Source organism: Crotalus tigris, unplaced genomic scaffold, assembly GCF_016545835.1.
Source record: "Crotalus tigris isolate CLP2741 ecotype Arizona unplaced genomic scaffold, ASM1654583v1 scf7180000017568.12009008, whole genome shotgun sequence".
Classification (NCBI taxonomy): Eukaryota; Metazoa; Chordata; class Lepidosauria; order Squamata; family Viperidae; genus Crotalus; species Crotalus tigris.
Genome location: NW_024096478.1, coordinates 1,487,119 through 1,507,204, shown reverse-complemented (window position 1 = coordinate 1,507,204; position 20,086 = coordinate 1,487,119). Strand labels below are relative to the sequence as shown.

At 37.5% G+C, this 20,086-nt stretch overlaps 1 protein-coding gene across 1 annotated transcript in view; it reads right to left on the bottom strand.

Moving 5' to 3' along the window:
* Positions 1–16,613, bottom strand: part of KCTD16 (potassium channel tetramerization domain containing 16) — a 228,700-nt gene extending 212,087 nt beyond the window's left edge. The window contains exons 1-3 of the mRNA XM_039351516.1: positions 16,356–16,613; positions 3,795–3,890; positions 2,406–3,556 (exon numbers count right to left, since the gene is read on the bottom strand). Of these exons, the coding sequence (XP_039207450.1) occupies positions 2,406–3,237 (832 nt within the window). The 5' untranslated portion in view covers positions 3,238–3,556; positions 3,795–3,890; positions 16,356–16,613. The remainder of the gene's footprint in view (positions 1–2,405; positions 3,557–3,794; positions 3,891–16,355) is intronic.
* Positions 16,614–20,086: the final 3,473 nt, after the last annotated feature.

Genomic DNA, 20,086 nt, shown 5'->3' with positions numbered 1-20,086 from the left:
CTATAGAAATATGCCTGGGTGATATGTTGTGAAGGAAACCAATACTTCCTTTAAGATAGTTCCATCAATGAAGTGATAGTATCTACTGCCAGCCACTAGTCTTTTGAATCACAAGTATCTGTCTCTTAGTTGATGTACTAGCATTGGAAGAAGTGATCTTTCAGATATTTCGGTTCTGAGCCATTTTAGGGTTTGGTGTGAATATTTTAAATTCACACACAATATACTGTATTGCTATGGATGCCATAACGAAAATATACTGTAGCTATGGGTGCCATAACTGAAAAGGCCCACTCTTGTGCCCATGTATAATACAATATAGTCTCATAACCAGTGCTTTTTTTGTTTAAAAAAAAAGGTGCCGGCCCTCACACATGTTATACAACCCGCCTTGCCTACCCTACAAGGTTCCATCCAAAAAAGGTGCCGGAACTCCGTTCTGGGCGTTCTATGACAAAAAAAGCCCTGCTCATAACATACTTAACAGCCCCATTGCTACCACCACCATCACTACCTACCAACTTATTATCCATGTACATACTATACTGTGAGAGGATTCTCCTTGGTATGAGTTCCTAAACTGTTAAAAACCTTGTACATCATTAAAATTTTGAAATCAGCTACAACTTTGCAATCATCTTCTAGAACCTATTGCATGCAGGTCCCTTGATGTATCATGAGTAATCTAAATGAAAAATTAACAAAATATGGATCACTGGGGAAAACTCCTGTTCAGGATTTAGGGAGGTCATAGCTGTTAAATCTGTCAGAACTGACCAAAAGGACTTTGGGTCATTGATGCTATTCTGAATGACAGAGATGAACCCAATGGTGCATCAAAGCTAGGGGACTATTTTGTGTTTTGAGGGACAGGGGTATACATCATCCAGAGTCATAGACCTATGTAAATCATGAATCTATGAACCAACAGTGTAATCTATTTCCATTTAATAGGATTCAGCCTTTGTTAATTGGCACTGAGACATTGTTCCATTACCAATACTTCCTCTTCTCCTGAATCTGATAAGATTTAGAGTCATCACTGTACTTCAAGGCTCTCGATAACCAGTGGTTTCATATAGATTAAAAAAACTCAATATTTAAAAAGAAGTCAGAAAAAGAAAATACTAAAATTTAAAACAACAATCCAAAAGGAAAATGAGAAGCTAATTAACAGCATGAATATCATTGATTTTAACTACATTGGCAATCCCTAATGTTTTCTCATTTGCCTAATATAGATACAAATAAGAAATCCAACTGTTCTAAAACAAGCAAAATCACCAATAATCAACCATGTACAATCATATACATATGTTTTTTGTTCATTACTTTCAAAAATAGAGTAGATCAGAGGATTTTAGCAAAGAAAAGCCTTTATATAAATTAACATTAAAGTACATTAAGTATTCTAATGTAAAACATGCCGTAAAGTTTCCCAACATAAGCATCCCTTTAAATTACATTTCCAATTAAGTTACTAATTCAAGTATTAGCATTTATTACTGAACCATAATAAGAACAACATTGCAATTTCTGTATTACTTTTCAATACTACAAGCACTCATTTAAATGCAGAATAACAGGGAAAAGCAATTCAATTTCATACTGTTATTCATAGAAATCGAAAATCTGATTTTGATGAGGATCAAATATATGCAGATACTTATATATATACAGTAATGGAATCAAACTATATTGTTGTCAGAAAAAAAAACAGCAAAACATTATATCAGATAACTGATGAGACCCCTTAAAGCCAGCAAAGTAGCAATGCTCCTTATGTCAGAATTATTATTGGAATATCATTCTTCAGCAACCAGTCACTATTTTAAAATGTGTATCTTTAAGAAAAAGGCTCCCTTTAGAAAAGGGATGGAAGGAGTAGATTTTGCTTTCCTCCGCTGTGTGAAAACAAGTTAAATTGTTGACAGATGGATTTTGCTGACTGTGCATGATTAGTCCAAAGCTCCCCCCAAATTAAATCATATTTGAAAATTTGCTGTAAATTAAATCAGCAGACCCTTTTTGTGAGCTCTGATCGCAGTAAGTGAATTCTCAGGTAACACATCAGACAATCCAATTAAATAGCTAACATAAAAGAGATAGTAGTGTCTCTGTCTTTGAATGTGCGTTTGGATGTAAGGAGGATCCAGAAATTCTGGCAGTCTGTGCTGCCACCTAGCCAAGACCGTACCACCGAATTTACAGTCAATCTGTGTGTTCAAAAGACTTGTTCTAAACTTATCCCCCTTGGACCCTGTTTTGCTAGAATAAAACTCAAATTAAAAGCACAGACAGCGAGTGATGTACAAACTAGACAGGGGGACCCTCAAAAGAAGCAGACTTCAAGCAAACTGAACCGATATCAAACTGAACCGATATCAGACATTGTTTGTACTTACGATAAAAGACATATTCTGTGTAGCTGGACCACACTTTATCATCAGTATACTGATTGACAAAAGAAGCCGTCACAGAGGAATTGCAGGCTACCATGTGGAATCCACATTCTGACAACATATCAAAAGCCCGTTCCAGGTGCCTGAACTTCAGGTAGAACCTAGAGGTGTATCTATCAGGAGCTCGGTCCGGGTCTCTGCTTTCATTCAAACTTTCTCCAAAAACTTCTTTGACGAGAGCAATCCTGCCACAAACCAAAATCCTCGGGACTCTTCTGAATTTGGCATCTGCTTGGGTCTCCCTGCCCACGGGGCATGAACCTCTGTAGCCAATGGTAACGAAGCCCCACTTTTTCTCCGAGGCCATGAGAGATGAAGGGGCACATATTCTTGTGTCACTGCTTTGGGAAACCTCCTCATAGTCACTATGGCAATAATCATCAGGGCTTTGCCTGATCTCATCGGGCGTCAGAAGTTTGACCAAATCTGGGAGCTGAAAGTACTCGGCTTCCCTCTTCAGCCTTCCTCGCTCTGGAAAATGATCGGGCAGGACCACCTGCTTGTCCCTGAGATAGTCCAGAATGTAACGGAATAGGAATCCATCTCGATCAATGAAAATCCTTCCCTTGGAATCTTTGGCCAGGTCATTGGCTGTCTCTCTTTTGGAAGTGAACATTTTCCACAGCAGGGAGTGCGGAAGGCCTGTTAAGGTGGAGAGGCGAGTGAAGTAAACCTGGCCCCCCACGTTCAGCTCTATCACCTCTGGGAAGGGTTGTGCAGCAGTTGCTTGTTCTCTAGGAGGGAGGTACGTTCTGCAGTTTCCACTCAAGGCCATGGTACTTTCAAAACCAACCAACCAAAAGTTATGGCAGAGCTCCCACTGACACCCAAGGTTTCAACAAGGTGCCGAGATCCGTTCCCCCAAGGATCTCCTAACATTTAAGGAGCTTGGGATCTGCGGGAATGGGGGGGGGAGGGAAAATGGAAAGGAAGATGTGGAATTATTGTTGTTGTCTTTTTCAGTTTTTCCTAGAAAGGATGATCGTAAAAACTGGTGGATGAAGAAAGCTCACGTCACAAGAGGCAATCAAATAATCTTCCACTAAAGCCCAAAATAGTATGACCAACTCACGATCCCTGTTATTCACAAGAGCCTGTTGAATAAGAAGAAAAATAGAACATCATTATCCCCCTATGCATGGAGAAAAAAGATTGAAAGAATAAAAAGCAATTGAGTTACGAAAGCTCCCCAGCCACCCCTTTAAGGGAACATTTGCTTATTAAATCCTTTTTCCTTTGGATTTCTTTGCCTGTCAGAAAAGGCATTAACTGGTCCCTGCACAGTTGATGTTGCCCACGATTCTCATTTAAAGGAGATGAGAATCTCCTTACCTTGGTTACGTTGATGCATGCTGTTCTTCCGAAGGGCAGCAACAACATGTTCTAAGCAGCTCCTGAAGCAGCACTGTGGTTGTGGCAGGTTGAAAACTAGAGAAGCAGCAAATCCGAAGAGGAAAAAGGGTCAGAGAAGATAAGCTGAGTCCATCTGGCAAGATCCAGGCAGAAGTTAAGAGTTAAACCCACACATGCAAAAGTTAACCAGGAATAGGCACTGAAGAGAAATAGAGCTGTGTAGCAAGAGACGAGGCAGAACAGACAAAACAACACAAATCCCAGGTCAGGATCCTTTAGGAGGGGAGAGAATGTGGTTTTGATGACTTGCAGAAAGCCCAGATGCTGAGAACACCCCCCGGCATCTTTCAGGGGCACCATCCCAGAGTGGTCCCCTTCTCCATCACTCTCCACAGAGAGCCTCTCATGTCCTCAGCTAGGCTGAGAGTGCAGACCTGCAGCAGTTTGAAAGGCTGCCCAGGGAAGCTGCTCCTGCTGCTTTCACTATCTAAGCTGCTGCTCTGGTTGCTGAGCTGGGTGGTTCCACAGTTCCCAGTGCAGTTCAGATGCTGTTGTTTCAGCAGTGCAGGGAAGAAACCATCCAGGGAAATTGCTATTACATCATCTTAAAGGAATATAGCTTTGAGAAAGCAGACCTAGAGTGGGTGGGACTCATTCGTTCAGTTCTCCTTCTTCGGTTTTTTTTTTTTTTTTTTTTTTTTTTTAACCAGCTGCAGAAGGAGAAACACACCACGAGACTGCCTCAGACAGCTCTTCCTGGACCAACAGCGATTCCCCAGGAAAGCTTACACTGCTCAATCCGCCGGATGAAAAACCTCCAAACTCCGCACCTTGTCTCCGGCGGCAGCAATCGCTGGTTGTGGCCATTCATTTAACTTTCACCCTCGTCCTAAACCCAGAGTTTGTTTGAGTAACTTGCTAAACGCTGCCTCTCTAACAAGTTCATTGTTGTCCTTAAGAGCAGTGCAGAATAAACTGAGCTAAGGTGAAAATGAGTTTTGTTTTACACACACACACACACACACACACGCAGAGAGAGAGAGAGAGAGAGAGAGAGAGAGAGAGAGAGACGGGAGGGGGAGGAAGGGGGGAATGCTAGCCTTTACCGATAGAATCAACTCACAGTGCTCTGTCAAAACAATGTAGGATAGGAAGAAAAGAGAGCTGAAAGGGGGGAAAGAGTCATTTTGAAGCCAAAAAAAAGGAGCCACATTATGTCTTTGCAGTAAAATATCCCATTCATGTTCATTGCAAAGAAATTTATACACAGCATAATTTTACCCAGGATTACACTAAAGTTCAGGGAGGCTTAGTCTCAGGAAAGAGCATTGAGGACTGCAACCTTTAGATAGAATAGATTAGAGTTGGAAGGGACCATGGAGGTCTTCTAGCCCAGCCCCCTGCTCAAGCAGGAGAACCTATACCATTTCAGACAAGTGACTGGCTAGTCTCTTCTTCATCTGATCTGAGTAATATAAAAACAGTTAATTAGTGCTACTACTCAACCTAGACTGCTCACTCCAGGCAAAAATAACCAGGCTCAAATTATTCAACTTCAGACACGTTATGCAAAAGCCCAGCTCTCTGGAGAAGACTGACGCTGGGAAAGATGAAAGGCAAGAGACAGAGGCCAGGCTGGGGACTAGGGTGGAGACTTGATGGCATATAACCAATCAGAGCTACTTAACGGATGGAGAAAATCCAGCAATAACAATAATCTGCAGCATGTCATATTATGCGTTGTTCCTGGATAACATCACTGATACATGCATTATAGGTGATAACGTTGCAAGGATTAAATGAAGCTGCTGTTTAATAGTTTCATGGCTCCATTACAGGAATAATTAGGATTAAGTAAGAAAGTTTTCCCCCATCACAAGCACTCTTGGTGAGCTATGACTGCTATTGTCATGATCTCCACACAACTGGGCTGGGCATAAGGGAAAAGCTGAGCTAAGCTTCCTTAGGAGTTTGTCATTTTAAACTCCTTGTTGCACAGTGTCAAGTACAATCATATTTAATTGCTACTCAGAGGATTTTTTTTTTAACAGACATTACAGACGGGAGGCGGGAGGGAGAGAACTAGCAATAGTTCCAGTTCAGCGTATTTTGAATTCCCAGACTGGAATCCAGGACTGTTAGCTCGAATTTCATGTTTGCGCTGTCTCAAGAGGATCCTTGGAGTTAAAAATATTTAAATAACTAGACTACTGAATATGGATAATAATTGATGTCTTTGTATTTATTTGCTAGCTATTCTGCTATAGAGCAAAGAGTACACAATATACTTTGCATTTTGATAAATGAATGTATAAAATAATAAACTTAGATTGCATTTAATTCAGGTCCTATTTTAGCTTAAATAGCTGTGATCTGGACAAATGTGCCCCGATTAATAAAAAAGTAGATTAAACCAAGTTGTAAGCAGTCTTCTTTTGCATGTTTATAGTCCCACCTAATGGCTTAAAGAAAGTATTGCATCGATTTAAAAATATTTTTTCACAGTGTTACAAACTATGACTACAGCAATAGGTTAATTTAGTCTGTTGGATCTTGAATATGTAATGGACAAAACAGATATTAAAAGCAGTCTTTTATATGAGGAGAGGACACCAAAGAGACTTAAATATTAGTTTTCTGTTCACAAATTTTGAATCAGAAAATGGCTAAATACTGACTTGCAAAAATATATTTTAGGGATCTTGTTTTTCTATAACTGTAAACAAGTTTAAAGATCTCCTAAGTACCGTGGTGTGTTTTTTACACTATTTTGATTTCACTTTATTGATTATATTTTATTAGAATCATCCAAGAAACTTCTTTCCTGGGTATTTTTATTATGGTTGGCCATACAGTCAACTGAATGTTTAGACTGGATTTGCATTTATCCTACCTATCAAGCCCTTCCCAAGGACTTGAAAGAAGCAGATGCTGATTTTTGATGGTGTTAAGAGGTATTGTTGCAGGATGTAATCTGTTCTAAGTAAATCTGCCTTTTGCAATTGACTGACAGTGATTTTGTCAATGCCAGTTGTGTTCAAGTAGGGCTCCTAATGTTTTCGGATTGCACCCAAAGCACCTATTACTGTCTTTGTTTCCTTTTGCCACAGTCACTCTACTATTTGCAGGTCTTAGTATTTTTCTTATTCTCTCCAGTTCTTTCTCTTCTACCCTGCTGTCTCTAAGTACTGCCACATTCACTATTCATACCTTTTTATTTATTTCTTATCAACAATGTATTACTGTTATTATAGTACATCACAGTCTGCCAAATCTTTACATTGGGGTTGGCATTTTATCCTCCTATTGAATCCTTCTCAAGGACCTGGGATAAGAAGATTTTGTTTGATGGTATAAAAGTATTGCCTTTTGGTCAGTCCGGTCAGTCCTAGAGATCAACCCCGACTGCTCTTTAGAAGGCCAGATCCTGAAGTTGAAACTCAAGTACTTTGGCCACCTAATGAGAATGAAGGACTCACTGGAGAAGGGCCTAATGCTGGGAAAGATTGAGGGCAATAGAAGAAGGGGACGACAGAGAATGAGGTGGCTGGATGGAGTCACTGAAGCAGTAGGAGTGAGCTTAAATGGACTCCAGAAGATGGTAGAGGCCAGGAAGGCCTGAAGGAACGTTGTCCATGGGGTCTTGATGGGTCAGATACGACTTTGCAACTAACAACAACATAAAAGTATTGTTGCATGATGCAAGCTGTTCCAAGTAAAGCTCCTTTTTGCAATTGACTGATGGTGATTTTGTCAATGCTGATGCTGTTCTAGTGTTCTAAATGCTTTGAGGTTGTACCCAAGGCACCTATCACTATTGGTACTATCTTTGCCTCCTTTTGACACAGTAATTCTACTTCTATTTGTAGTAGGTCTTTGCATTTTGTGCTTGCCTCCAATTCTTTCTCTTCTATTCTGCTGTCTCTAGATGCTGCAACATCTATTACCCAGACTTTTTTGTATTTCTTATTGACAATTGTTAAGTTGAGGTTAAGGTGTTATGTGATAGGGTCCTGCCTGTTTGAATTCTAAGATCCCAGAGCACCTTAGCTACTTCATTTTTTATTATTATTATTGGGTCTATTTATGGTCCCACCAGCTCTTGTTTGTAGACGAATGGTATTTCTTGCAGATCTTTGTCATGTGGTTATTTGTAGTTCGTCTATGTGGTCGTCTTGCAGCAGCTAACTAGGTGGCCCACTATTTCTTCAGCTTCTTTGCAAAGATGGCATGTCCTGTCTGTTGCTGTCTTCTCATACACATTTGTTCTTAAGGCTTGGTCTAATGCCCAGTGCTCTTCAATGTCTTCATCAATGATTTGGATGAAGGGATAGATGAGGAACTCATCAAATTTGCAGATGACACCAAGCTGGCAACAATAGCCAACACTCCAGAAGACAGGCTTAAGATACAAAAGGATCTTGACAGACTTGAACATTGCACACTATCTAGCAAAATGAAATTCAATGGTGAAAAAACTAAGGTCCTACATTTAGGCAAGAAAAACCAAATGCACAGGTATAGGTTGTAGAGCAGGGGTGTCAAACTGCCGGCCCGTGGGCTGGATGCATCATCCAGAAGCCGTGCCCACCCCATTGCCTGCAATGGCAAAACTCTCCCAATACGTCTCACGACGTCACGTGATGTAGCGAGTTTGACATGTCTGTTGTAAAGTATAGGTTGTACCTTGCTCAATAGTAGCAACTGTGACAGAGTCCTAGTGGACAATCACTTAAATATGAGCCAGCAGTATGCTGCAGCTGCCAAAAAAGCCAACACAGAGCTAGGCTGCATTAACAGAAGGATAGAATCAAAATCACATGAAGTGTTAATACCACTTTACAATGCCTTGGTAAGGTCACACTTGGAATACTGCATCCAGTTTTGGTCACCACTGTGTAAAAAAGATGTTGAGACTCTAGAAAGAATAAAGAAGAGCAACAAAGATGATCAGGGGACTGGAGGTTGTATAAGGAACGGTTGCTGGAATTGGGTATATTTAGTTTAATGAAGAGAAGGACGAGGGGGGACATGATAGCAGTGTTCCAATAACTCAGGGGCTTCCACAAAGAAGAGGGAGTCAAGCTGTTCTCCAAAGCACCTGAAGGCAGGACAAGAAGCAATGAATGGAAACTAATCAAGGCAACCTAGAAATAAAGAGAAACTTCCTGACAGTTAGAACAATTAACCAATGGAACAACCTGCCTTCAGACGTGGTGAATGCTCCAACACTGGAAGTTTTTTAAGAAGAAACTGGATAGCCATTTGTCTGAAATGGTATAGGGTTTCCTGCCTGAGCAGGGGGTTGGATCTCCAAGGTCCCTTCCAACATCATCATCATCATCATCATCATCATCATCATCATCATCATTATTATTATTATTACTATTACTACTACTACTATACCAGAATTATTCCCTCTGTCTCTATCTTCAATTTATTATTGTTTCTATCCCACCTTTTTTATATACCGTATATGCCGGTGTACAAGGCGACCCGGCGTATATGATGACCCCCGTCTTTGTCGCCGAGCTGCATTCCTAGAACGTCGTCTTATACGCCGGAAACTACCAGTATTTCCGGCGTATAAGATGACTTGGCATATAAGACGACCCCTGTCTTTGATGCCGATTTTAGTGCTTGCAGAAGTCGCCTTATATGCCGGCATATACGGTATATACAACTCAAGGCAATGAACATACCTAATACTCCAGCTTCCTGCTTTCTGTACAACTACCCTGTGAAATGGGTTGGGCTATAGTGACTGGCCCAAATGAACCTCTTGAATATTCAAAATCTCAAAGACAATTCTTGTGACCACAACCCCTATCCTAATTTTAGGACTTCTGAGCTTCTTCCTCCATATTTGCTCTTTAACCCAACTAGCTCAATGAATTTCAGAGAATTTAAAATGCAAAATGTTCCTTACAGCATTTTAACATGGCCTAATAAAGGTACTGATCAACAGCATTGCTGGGTATTTTTCTCATTGACTGAAGCCATTGTTGCTCTTAGTGTTTTAAATATTCAGTAATTTAAATGAAAGTATTAATGATACAATTTTGAAAAGCAACAACAGCTAAGTTGAGTTTCTTTTTCTTTAGCCTCAATTCGCTGATCCTTCTAGTTAAGCCCATTTGGAACAAAGGAGTATTTTTCTTTAACTATAATTTATTATGACTAATTCAGAAGAGTCAACTATCCAGTTTTCCCCATTCCCACATCTTTATGTCCAAGCTATAATAAGGAGTGAGAAAATCTTGCCTTTTAAGTTTAAATATCCATCATTCAAATACAATCAAACTCTAACTTGTGAAGTACATTGGTTGAAATAGGCTTGATTCAACCCATAAAGGAGCCTGATCACAGTTTGCTTAGTTCAGATAAAATGACAAGTTGTGGTGAATAAAAAAAAAAGCAAACGCTTCCAATTTCCTTCTCATATCTGTATATTAAAAAGGACAGGAGGAACATACAAGTTCAATGCTCAGGTAGGTTCATTCCTATCAAGATAAATCATAGTTCATTGTGATAGCCAAAGGCAGCTGCCGGGTTAAAATCAATTATATTTCCTTTACTAGAAAATATTTTCCACCTGTGGAAAGCCAGTTCTGACAGAACATAAGGGATTCATGCATGAGGAAAGATCCTAAATTCAAATAAGTGTTCTGTTTGCAAAAGATGTTTTAAAATAATTGCAAATGTTTTTTTTTCTCCTATCTTTTTGTGGCCTAGTAATTTATATCTTTGCAGCCTGTATCTTTCTTATTGACTGCTTTCTAAGCCTTAGAATAACTCTTAATACTTTGCAACACAAGAATGCACTGCAACAGTTTCCCATTTGTCTTTAGAGTAATGTTTCTCAACCTTGGCAACTTTAGGATGCGTGGACTTCAATCCCAGAATTCCCCAGCTAGTGCTCATGCTGGCTAGGGAATTCTGGGAGTTTGAAGCCCACATACCTTAGAGTTGCCAAGATTGAAAAACCCTGCTTTAGAGTGAATCCAACAGTTAATACTTTCCCAATAGTTTGTGATGTATTCAGTACAACTCATTATTCTAAAACAAGCTAACTGAATTTTTGCAGAAATAGCCAAAGTGGCATACAATACAGAGGCACTGCTCTTAAAAGCAGAATAGCCAGAGAATCAATACAAACTAAATGCAGAAACGAAACTTCTTGAAAAAAACAGAAGCAAGAAAAAGTAAAGATATGCTTTTAAAACATTTTTAATGTAAACAGCTAGCAATCAGAAAACTCTTATTTAAAATTGTATAAGAAATATTAGAATAAAAACCTTTAGATCAAATTATTCTAATTCAAGTAGATGCATGAATAGAAAAAAAGAACTTACTGTATTTCCATGTACTGTATGTATTCCTAGAGTGAGGCTGAAATAATGGGGCTAGAATGAAAACCAGATAATAATTGGTATTATAACAAGATCTAATCTTTTTCTGATTGATTCAGCTCCTTCCAGGTGCATTGAATCAGATATCCAGAATTCCAGAAGACCAGGTTAATTAGGGATTCCTGGAGTTGTTTCCCCAATCTATTCGGAGATTAGCAGGTTTGAAGACCCCTATTGACATCTATTCTCAATCATGGAGCTCACTGGATGGTCCCTCATTTTAACCTGTGTCCCAGAATTATTATTTTGGGGAGAAAATTAAGAGAAGACTAACAGAGGGAATGGATCAAGATCACATGATGTGTTAGTATCGTTTTACAATACTTGGAAAGGCCCCATTTGGAATATTGCATCAGTTTTGGTCGCCACAATATAAAAAGATGTTGAGATTCTGGAAAGAGTGCAGAGAAGCGCAACAAAGATGATTAGGGAACTGGAAGCTAAAACATCAAAATGGTTGCTGGAATTGGATATGTTTAGTCTAATGAAAAGAAGGATTAGGGATGACACGATAACAGTCTTCCAAGAAGCTCCCACAAAGAAGAGGGGGTCAAACCTATTCTCCAAAGTATCTGAAGGCAGGACAATAAGCAATAAGCAAATTAATCAAGTACAGATCCAACCTAGAAATAAGGAGAAATTGCCTGACTGTTAGAGCAATCAATCACTGGAACAGCTTGCCTTCAGAAGTTGTGGATGCTCCATCACTAGAGGTTTTGAAGAAGAGATCAGATAGCCATGTCTGAAATGGTATAGGGTCTTCTGCTTAAGCAGGGGATTGATTAAAAGACTTCAAGGTCATTTCCAACTCTGTTAGTCTAGTTTAGTCTAGTCTAGTCTAGTCTAGTCTAGTCTAGTCTAATCTATAAAGGTAGTCCTCTACTAATGACCAGTCACTTAACTAACCCAGAGCTCATTTTCAGAATTATAACAGATGCATACAAGCCCTTGGTCACATGATAGATTTATGACCTTTTTTTGCTAGTTTCCAGTTTTTACTTCCACTTTCCAGCAAAAAAGATTCACTTAAGACTCTAGTTAAAACAGTTGTAACATCGAAGCTGGTTATGAAATGTTCTGGCATATGACTGCAATGATTTATGGCCATAATCCAAGCTCCATTGTGGTCATAAGTCAAGGACTACCTGTATGCTGTTTGACTTGTATGTATATATAAGAATAAGCAATTCCCTTCCAGTCTCCTCTGATTCTTTCTTGTAAATCCCTCTTACAATCATCCCCCATTCTTTTGGCAACCAAAACCTTGGGAACACACATTTACCAATAGAGTCAATCTATCCTTCATAAAATAAGGAAGAATAGGCTTCTGATTTGATGGACCAAAGCTTTTTAGAGCTCTAGAAGTAATAACTGTAAATGATTCTAATAAATAATAATCAGCAATGGCCTGAACGGGCAATGAAAATTAATAGGGAGCCACAAAGGCTGAACAAGCATGATTTATCTAAGGCATTTACAGTCTTGCTTGTTTAGTGCATAAATCTGCTTGCAAATCAGTGTATATTAGGAATGTAAAAAAAAAAAACATGTTTTGGACTGGACATTCCAGAGAACTCTAAAATATTCAATTCACTCTCTAGACTAAGACATGTATGTTTGGAACATACATACATAAATACATACACACACGCATACATTTATATCCAAATTATATGCTACTCATCTTGTTATTCAAAGTCATCCCTATACATACTCTGAGAGTCAATTGCTGTTGTAGTTAATGCACCAGACTAGTACCATACGTTCTAATCCTGCCTTAAGTACCACACCAGCTGGGTGACCTTGGTCCAATCATTCTCTCTCAGCCCTAAGAAAAAGTCAATGGCAAGCCTTTTCTGAAATTCTTGCCAAGAAAACTGTATGGACTTGTCCAGGCATTGGCTCAGAGTCATGAACGACTCAAGGATTCACAAACAGGAAAGCATACTCTCTGCATCCATCAGAAACTACATAGCAGAATGAAGATTAATTTAATCTTCAAAATCCTATTGAAAGCAGTTTTATGTAGGATAAGCAAAGGACCATAATTTGGTAGTAAGAATATCTGCTTTACACATGCTGGATGTTCAATTCATAGTATCTAGATTGGCCTGGACAAATTCCAGCCTGAAACATAGGAGAGCTGCTGTTAGTCTTATTAATAGATCAAACCATAAAATGCAACATTTTATTTTATTTATTACATTTCTGTGATTCCAAAAACAATCAGAAATAGCTAATGGTGTCCTAGGGGTGATCCAGCCTGAAACAGATATGTTTCATCCAGAAAAAATCAAATAGCAGAAAGCCATGGTTTCTCATTACCTCCAAACCATGTAAAAAAAAAATACATGCTGCTTTGTTGCAATGGATTTTAATGTAAAGCTGCAGAAAGTGATTATAGATCTTTTTCCAGTTCTAAAACATCAGATGTCGCTGATTGGACATCTGCCCCATGTAATCTAGCAGTTTGTTTTCAGAGTGTCTATCCAAAGAAACAAGAAAGTTTCCCAATAGATAGATGTCCCAGGCAGTCACACGGCCGACAAAGCCAATGTCTTCCATGAATTGGTCCAACCCTATTTTGAATCCAGCTACGCTGGTTGTCAGCACCAGATCTCTAGTTAGTGAATTCCAAGTTTAATTACATATTGTATGAAAAAAGCATTATTTTTGTTTGTCCTGATTCTTTCAAGATTCAATTTTCATTGGTCCTAGGATTTTGTACGCATTATCAACATCATGCCTAATCCTGCACATCCCAATCATGTCTCCTCTCATTCATTTTGACAGAACTTCAGAAATAGAAAACTGAGAATATTTAGTATGAACATCTATGCAGTTTGGAGGTACATGAATAAAATGATACGACTTATAAGAGGTGATAAATTTTCTTAGGTGTTGCAGTGCATATAAATGGAAAATCCTAAGAACTGTTAGGAAATCAAAGAGGTCAAACAACAACTTTATAATCGTATCCGTAATGGTTTTCAAACTAAGTAATTTATATTTAACAAAAAAATAGAAATCAAAATGTAAGTCCAGTAACAAAGCTGGAAATGAAAAAAAAATGAAACTTTCATCTTCATGTAGAGTTTTAATTTATATTAAGAAAATCTAGTGCCTCCATTTAATAAGAGTTTACTCAGTATTTTATTATTCTGTTTAAAATACTTAACAAATATTTACATAGAATCCCTCTGTATGTATATTATCAATATTGGAGTTACATTCATTTTATCAACATTTATTCTTCTCCATAAACTCATCAAATTTGTTAACCATCAATTTATATCACTATTGATACAAACAAAACCATTTGAAATGTTTATCTTTACAAAATGAAAAATTCAAGGAATTCAAACAATAAGTAATGCTTCATTTTAACAAATACCTATAGATCCCATAGTAAGAACATTAAACATTCCAATTATTTAAATGGTAACCAGATAATAGACCAAAATCTTGTGCCAGTTATACTGTACATTTGGTTTAAAAATGTAATTGTCAGTAAGTCATAAAATATCACCAGCATAATACCACAATTTGTATTCCGCTCTGACCATCTTAGTAACCAGAATATCTTTGTATTGTTTAATGAAACAGGACAATGATTTCAAAGTCAAACTAAATATAAAAAGAGAAAGTAGGCATTGTTTTACAAGTTCAATGCAACATCCTATTCAGAAAAAGAAATAATACCATTTGTGACAAGTCTACTATGTAAGAATATTATTGTTACATAGAACAATATTTAGCAAGATGTTCCCTACAAAATTAAGTTGAACCATATCAATGCCCTTCTCAGCATCTAATGAAATAGCTATCACCAAATCTGATTTATCTGATTGGATACCAAATATGTTCATTAATAATCTCACATTATCCAAGCCCAATGCCCTTTCTTAAGACTGCATGACATAAACTATTGAAGGTAATATTATAGACTGCAATCTTCAGTGCAAAATCACTGTAACAATTTTAGCCTCAACATTTAACTTAGAAGCCTTTGTAGCAGGGGTGACAAACTGCTGGACCATCGGCCAGATGGGTCACGTGGAAACCGTGCCCATCCCAGCTCTGGCAAGAGGAAAAAAGTCACGATATGTCACGACACGTCACATGACATGGCAAGTTTGACACCCGTGCTTTGTAGGATCACTATTACATGGCTTCATGCAGGTGTCTTTGTAAACTTCCTCTTTTGCCATTCTGAAGGTAAATATTCAATACACAAGACCCATTTTACAGGGAAAAAATGAATTATACAACAACAACACTATATGACAAGAAAGTAAATTCATTGGGGAGGACTGGAACTTTTGCTAGGCCATCTTGCAAAACAAAACGAGACAATAAAAGATAAGCAAATGTTCTTTTGAATAACTTTAAAATAAAAAGAATTGCTTCTCCTTATATTACAACCAATGAGAAAAAGAAAAGCATAACTCCACATGTATAATCAGCCAGCCAGGAATTACCTACAGCCCTCTCCAATAAATTTTGTATGATAATATCGCCATCGTAATTTCCAATTGCTTTTTATGAGCAGTATTTCCACTCCATAGTAAGCCACAATAGATGGTGTGAGTTGCAGTGAAGTTATTGTAGCTGACCTGATCTAAAGCACTCTCAGAACCACTAACAGCATGAACTGAAATAAATAACAGTGATGAAACACTGCCAGCGTTACAAGTTATTTGCAAAACAGGTTAGTTACGACACACGCCTGATGAAATGTCTTGGGATTAAAGCTTAGCAACAGAAAAGGATAGTAATATGGAGTGCAAGCATCTAAGAACTAATGGAAAAATAAGCTGCTGAGATGAAATTAGCTGAGGGCAATTCTCCATCAAGGGCCAGCCTCACTTATTTATTTAAATATAACATGAATTCCCATTCACTGGAGAAACCCTGAGAAACTTACAATGAAACAGACTTAAAATGGCAGACAGCCACTCACAAAAATTATTATTTTTTTGCAATGAAATCTCACTGGCCAACTGGGGATCAGCTACTCAACCTACCTAAATAAATAAATAACAGTAATAATACATATAATCTGAAAAAAAATCATAAGGATTAAAAGAAAGAATGTGCTTGTAACTTTGCTTACAAGCATACAAACCTTATGATAGCAGCATCCAATGTTGGTATGGCCTCCCAAGACAAATGAGGATAGTTTTTCCTTGTTCTGCTTTGGATATAGACAAAAAGCAAAGTTTCACAATTTGGGGAGGGGGTAGTTTTTGATCCTATGTTTGTTGGATGTATGGTAAGTAGCATTTTATTGGATGTTAATTAGAATTTGGTGGGCAGAAGGAGAGATTTATAAAGGACATAAATGGCTTCTAACAATATCACTGTTTGCTGTCCCACTGGTCATCAGTGGTATTGTGAACATATAAAGAAATTGAAAACAGTTGTCAAAACCTAAGTTTCTTTTAGTGTAAAATATGAAATATATGCCAAGTTAACTTTTCCAATACAATATAGACAGACTTTGATTTATAATACAGTTTAAATGGAAGGTAGCAACACTTTCATTGTCATTTGATGATTCCTCCAAATGGATTTGAGAGAATTTTGTCACAAAAAATTCCAAGAAGAATCATGTTTTCTCTTCATCTTGCAAGAGAGTTTTCTATGTCTAAGATAAGAATCTGTGCATCATGGAGAACATTTTTTTTTATTTTAAATGATACAAATATTTAGAATTTGGGAAATAGTGTCATTGTTCTTGAATCCCAAGATCATTTGAGCTTGGCATTGTCTGTTTGAAGCATCTTGGAACTTGTGTCTATTTTTCCATAAACTCAATGCTTGATTCATTACCAGCGATAAAATTCATTGTTCAATATTTTGTTTTCTTAATTCCTTAAAAATCAGGTGTAAAAACATAAAACATTTTTGAGACACATATTTGAATATGTTCTCATCCACATCTAATTATTTGCTGGGATCTGAATAGCAACAAGAAGGTAGAAAACAGATGTTTGGAAATGGTTCAACATCTTTAAGAGATTACTGCTCAATCCATGGGTGATTCATGAACAACTTTTAGAAATGACTTATTATAATTCTAGAAATGTATGATGCAAGAGATGATCTCAGTCCCAGTAGAAAAATGAAATCTGAAAATTAAGGCATAAAGTCAAGAGTTTAACCCAGGGATCTTCAAACTTGGCAACTTTAAGACCTGTGGACTTCACCTCCCAAAATTCTTCAGCCAGCCATATAGAACATCTTTGAAAAGTTACCAAAACAAATAGAAAAATGTATTGTCTTATTGACTATACACTCAAAATATGTAACAAATATATTCCATATGACATACCTATACTGGTCAGCTATTTATTATGGAAATGAATATACCTTTTATTCAGTCCCATTGTGATAGCAGTCTAAGATTAATAGTAATCTGAGAATACCAAATAAAGGATTATTTCTGATCAATTGCTGATTGAAGTTTGTCCCTACGGATAAATGTTGATCTGTTACATTTATATCGTACCTTTTGTACAGCATTCAAGGCATATATAGCGTTCTCTCCTTCTCCCCTGCCCCCCCCCCCAAGTCTATAAGATCAACTGTGCTTCCAAGAATGACTAAACCTCTGTGACTGAGGCTAGACTAGCATCTGATTCTTCCCTGTTCTGGTTTGACACCCTAGCCACTACATTATATTGGGTTCTTGGATTGGTGAGATGCTCAGAGAAAGGGGCAATAATAGAGCTTGGAGGGAAAGAGGGACCTGGGAGAAAAAGCAGAATCACCCAAAGAGCGCTTGCAGATTCATCAATTGAGGAAAGAATTACCGTAGACCATCATTTCCCTATGCTTGCCCTAGATTGCAGTTAGCAATCTTTGAACAATGTGCTAGGGAGCTCAATTCAGTATTCTTTATTTTCTTCCTCCCTTTCTTTCTTCCTAGATCAGTTTCAAGCCATTTGGAGAAGCTTAGGAGTTATGGGAGGGGTTGGAAGCAGCTGTATCCCAAGGCCTACCATTTCTATCCTTAATTTGTAGACAGTAACAGTTTGCCCCAAATCAGCCCATCAGCTGATTTCTGTTATACAGACTTAGACTACCCATCACTTTCTCAGACAGATACAGAAACTGTTTTAAGAGGTAACTTCTTGCCCCAAAGATTTCCATGTCGACAAGATAAGTCACTTAAATATCATGAGACATTGCCCCAATGAAGCACTCATAGCATGCATGGTGCTAAAAATCTTAATAGAACCATATTTTTATTGATTATCAGGTGTTTCATTTCATTTTCTTCAGAGGAAATATTTATATTTTTTTCAAATGTTTGCTGTTATTATTTTCAACAATTCCCCACATACCAACAGCCTCAAAATACATTGCTGAAATTCAGGGTAAAAGAATAAATCATGAAGATAACAAAGTCATATTTCATCAAGAGACAGTATTTTTGGTTATAGATAAAATGCAATACTGTAATTATTGACATATTGAAGGATAAAAGACAGACTGCTGTGATTTTGTATGATGCATAAAACATGCCAATTTTGAATCCAAAATTTATCTTCTGACAATGGAAGATTGAATAATGTATTAAAAACTGAGCAAAGCAGATTACTCACGGGGTATTCTACATTATGAATCATAAAGGGAAAATTAAAAAATACCCACTATATTTTGTTACTCCAGAAAATTCTACAAGCTCAAGTTCTATATATTATGTAGTAACACATGCACTTGAAGTTCTTAAATAACAATTCCAAATATTTCTGATCATATGCTAGAACTAATAAGAGTTAGGATTCAGCAGCTGGAAGAAATTCCCTGTTCTGCCTTATAGAAATTTTATTAAAAGTCTTGGAACTCTCATAAACGAAAAATAAATAATTCTTCTATTTCCCACAAAACTTGTCCACTGTTATGGCAAGTATTGTTAAAATGTGATTCTTCATCCAATCAGCCTTATAAGGTTTCTGTTTCCTTGACTGTCACTGTACTTCTTACTGATTGCATTTCTAACCTCCATAAATTGTACCTATAACCAGAACTGATATTAGTTGTAGAGTTCACCTCTGCATTTCTTTTAACAGAACTTTCAGAACATATACTAATCATTCAACAAAAGTTGAAAAAGAAAAATGAGGAAGAACTTGATACAATTATAAATATTTCACCTCCTTCTATTACTGCTACTGAGATCCAGTTTGTATAGTGGTTAAGGCATCAGGCTAGAATAAGGAGACTGAGTTTAGTCCTCCCTTGGCACAATGCCAGCTAGATGACTTTGGACATTTTCTTTCAGTCCTAGAAAACAGGCAACGGCAAACCACTGAAAAAACTTGTCAAGAAAACTGTTGTCTGGGACGTTTCTCAGAATCAGACATAATTGAATAGTTGTGGAGGCTATCGGCAATCTTAGATGCAAATTTCTTGGTAACCTTCAGGCCTGCCGCCAACTCAGATCATTAACCTCATCAGAAGATAAAAATTCTTACTGCTGGCAGAAAGCATTTATGTTTCATCAGTAACATGAGTTGTACATATTTCCAGATTAAACCACCTGCCTGATGTTCTGGCTATGGGTACAAGCAGAAAAGCTTCAGCAAGATCACGATTAGTAGCAGGAAATATCCAGCTCATTGGATTTTTTCTTCCTTGTAATTTATTTCTACATGAAGAAAATTCATTTTACTCTATATTTATTTATAGTAATATAAAGCACTGAAAACATCACCTTTGTATTTGAATATGTTATCAGAAGCAATATTATAAGCTAAACTAAGTGATAATGTATGAAGAGGGAATGAGTCTTTATAATGACCCACAGAGTAGAGATTTTCACTTTTGGAGAGCTACTGGGCACATTTG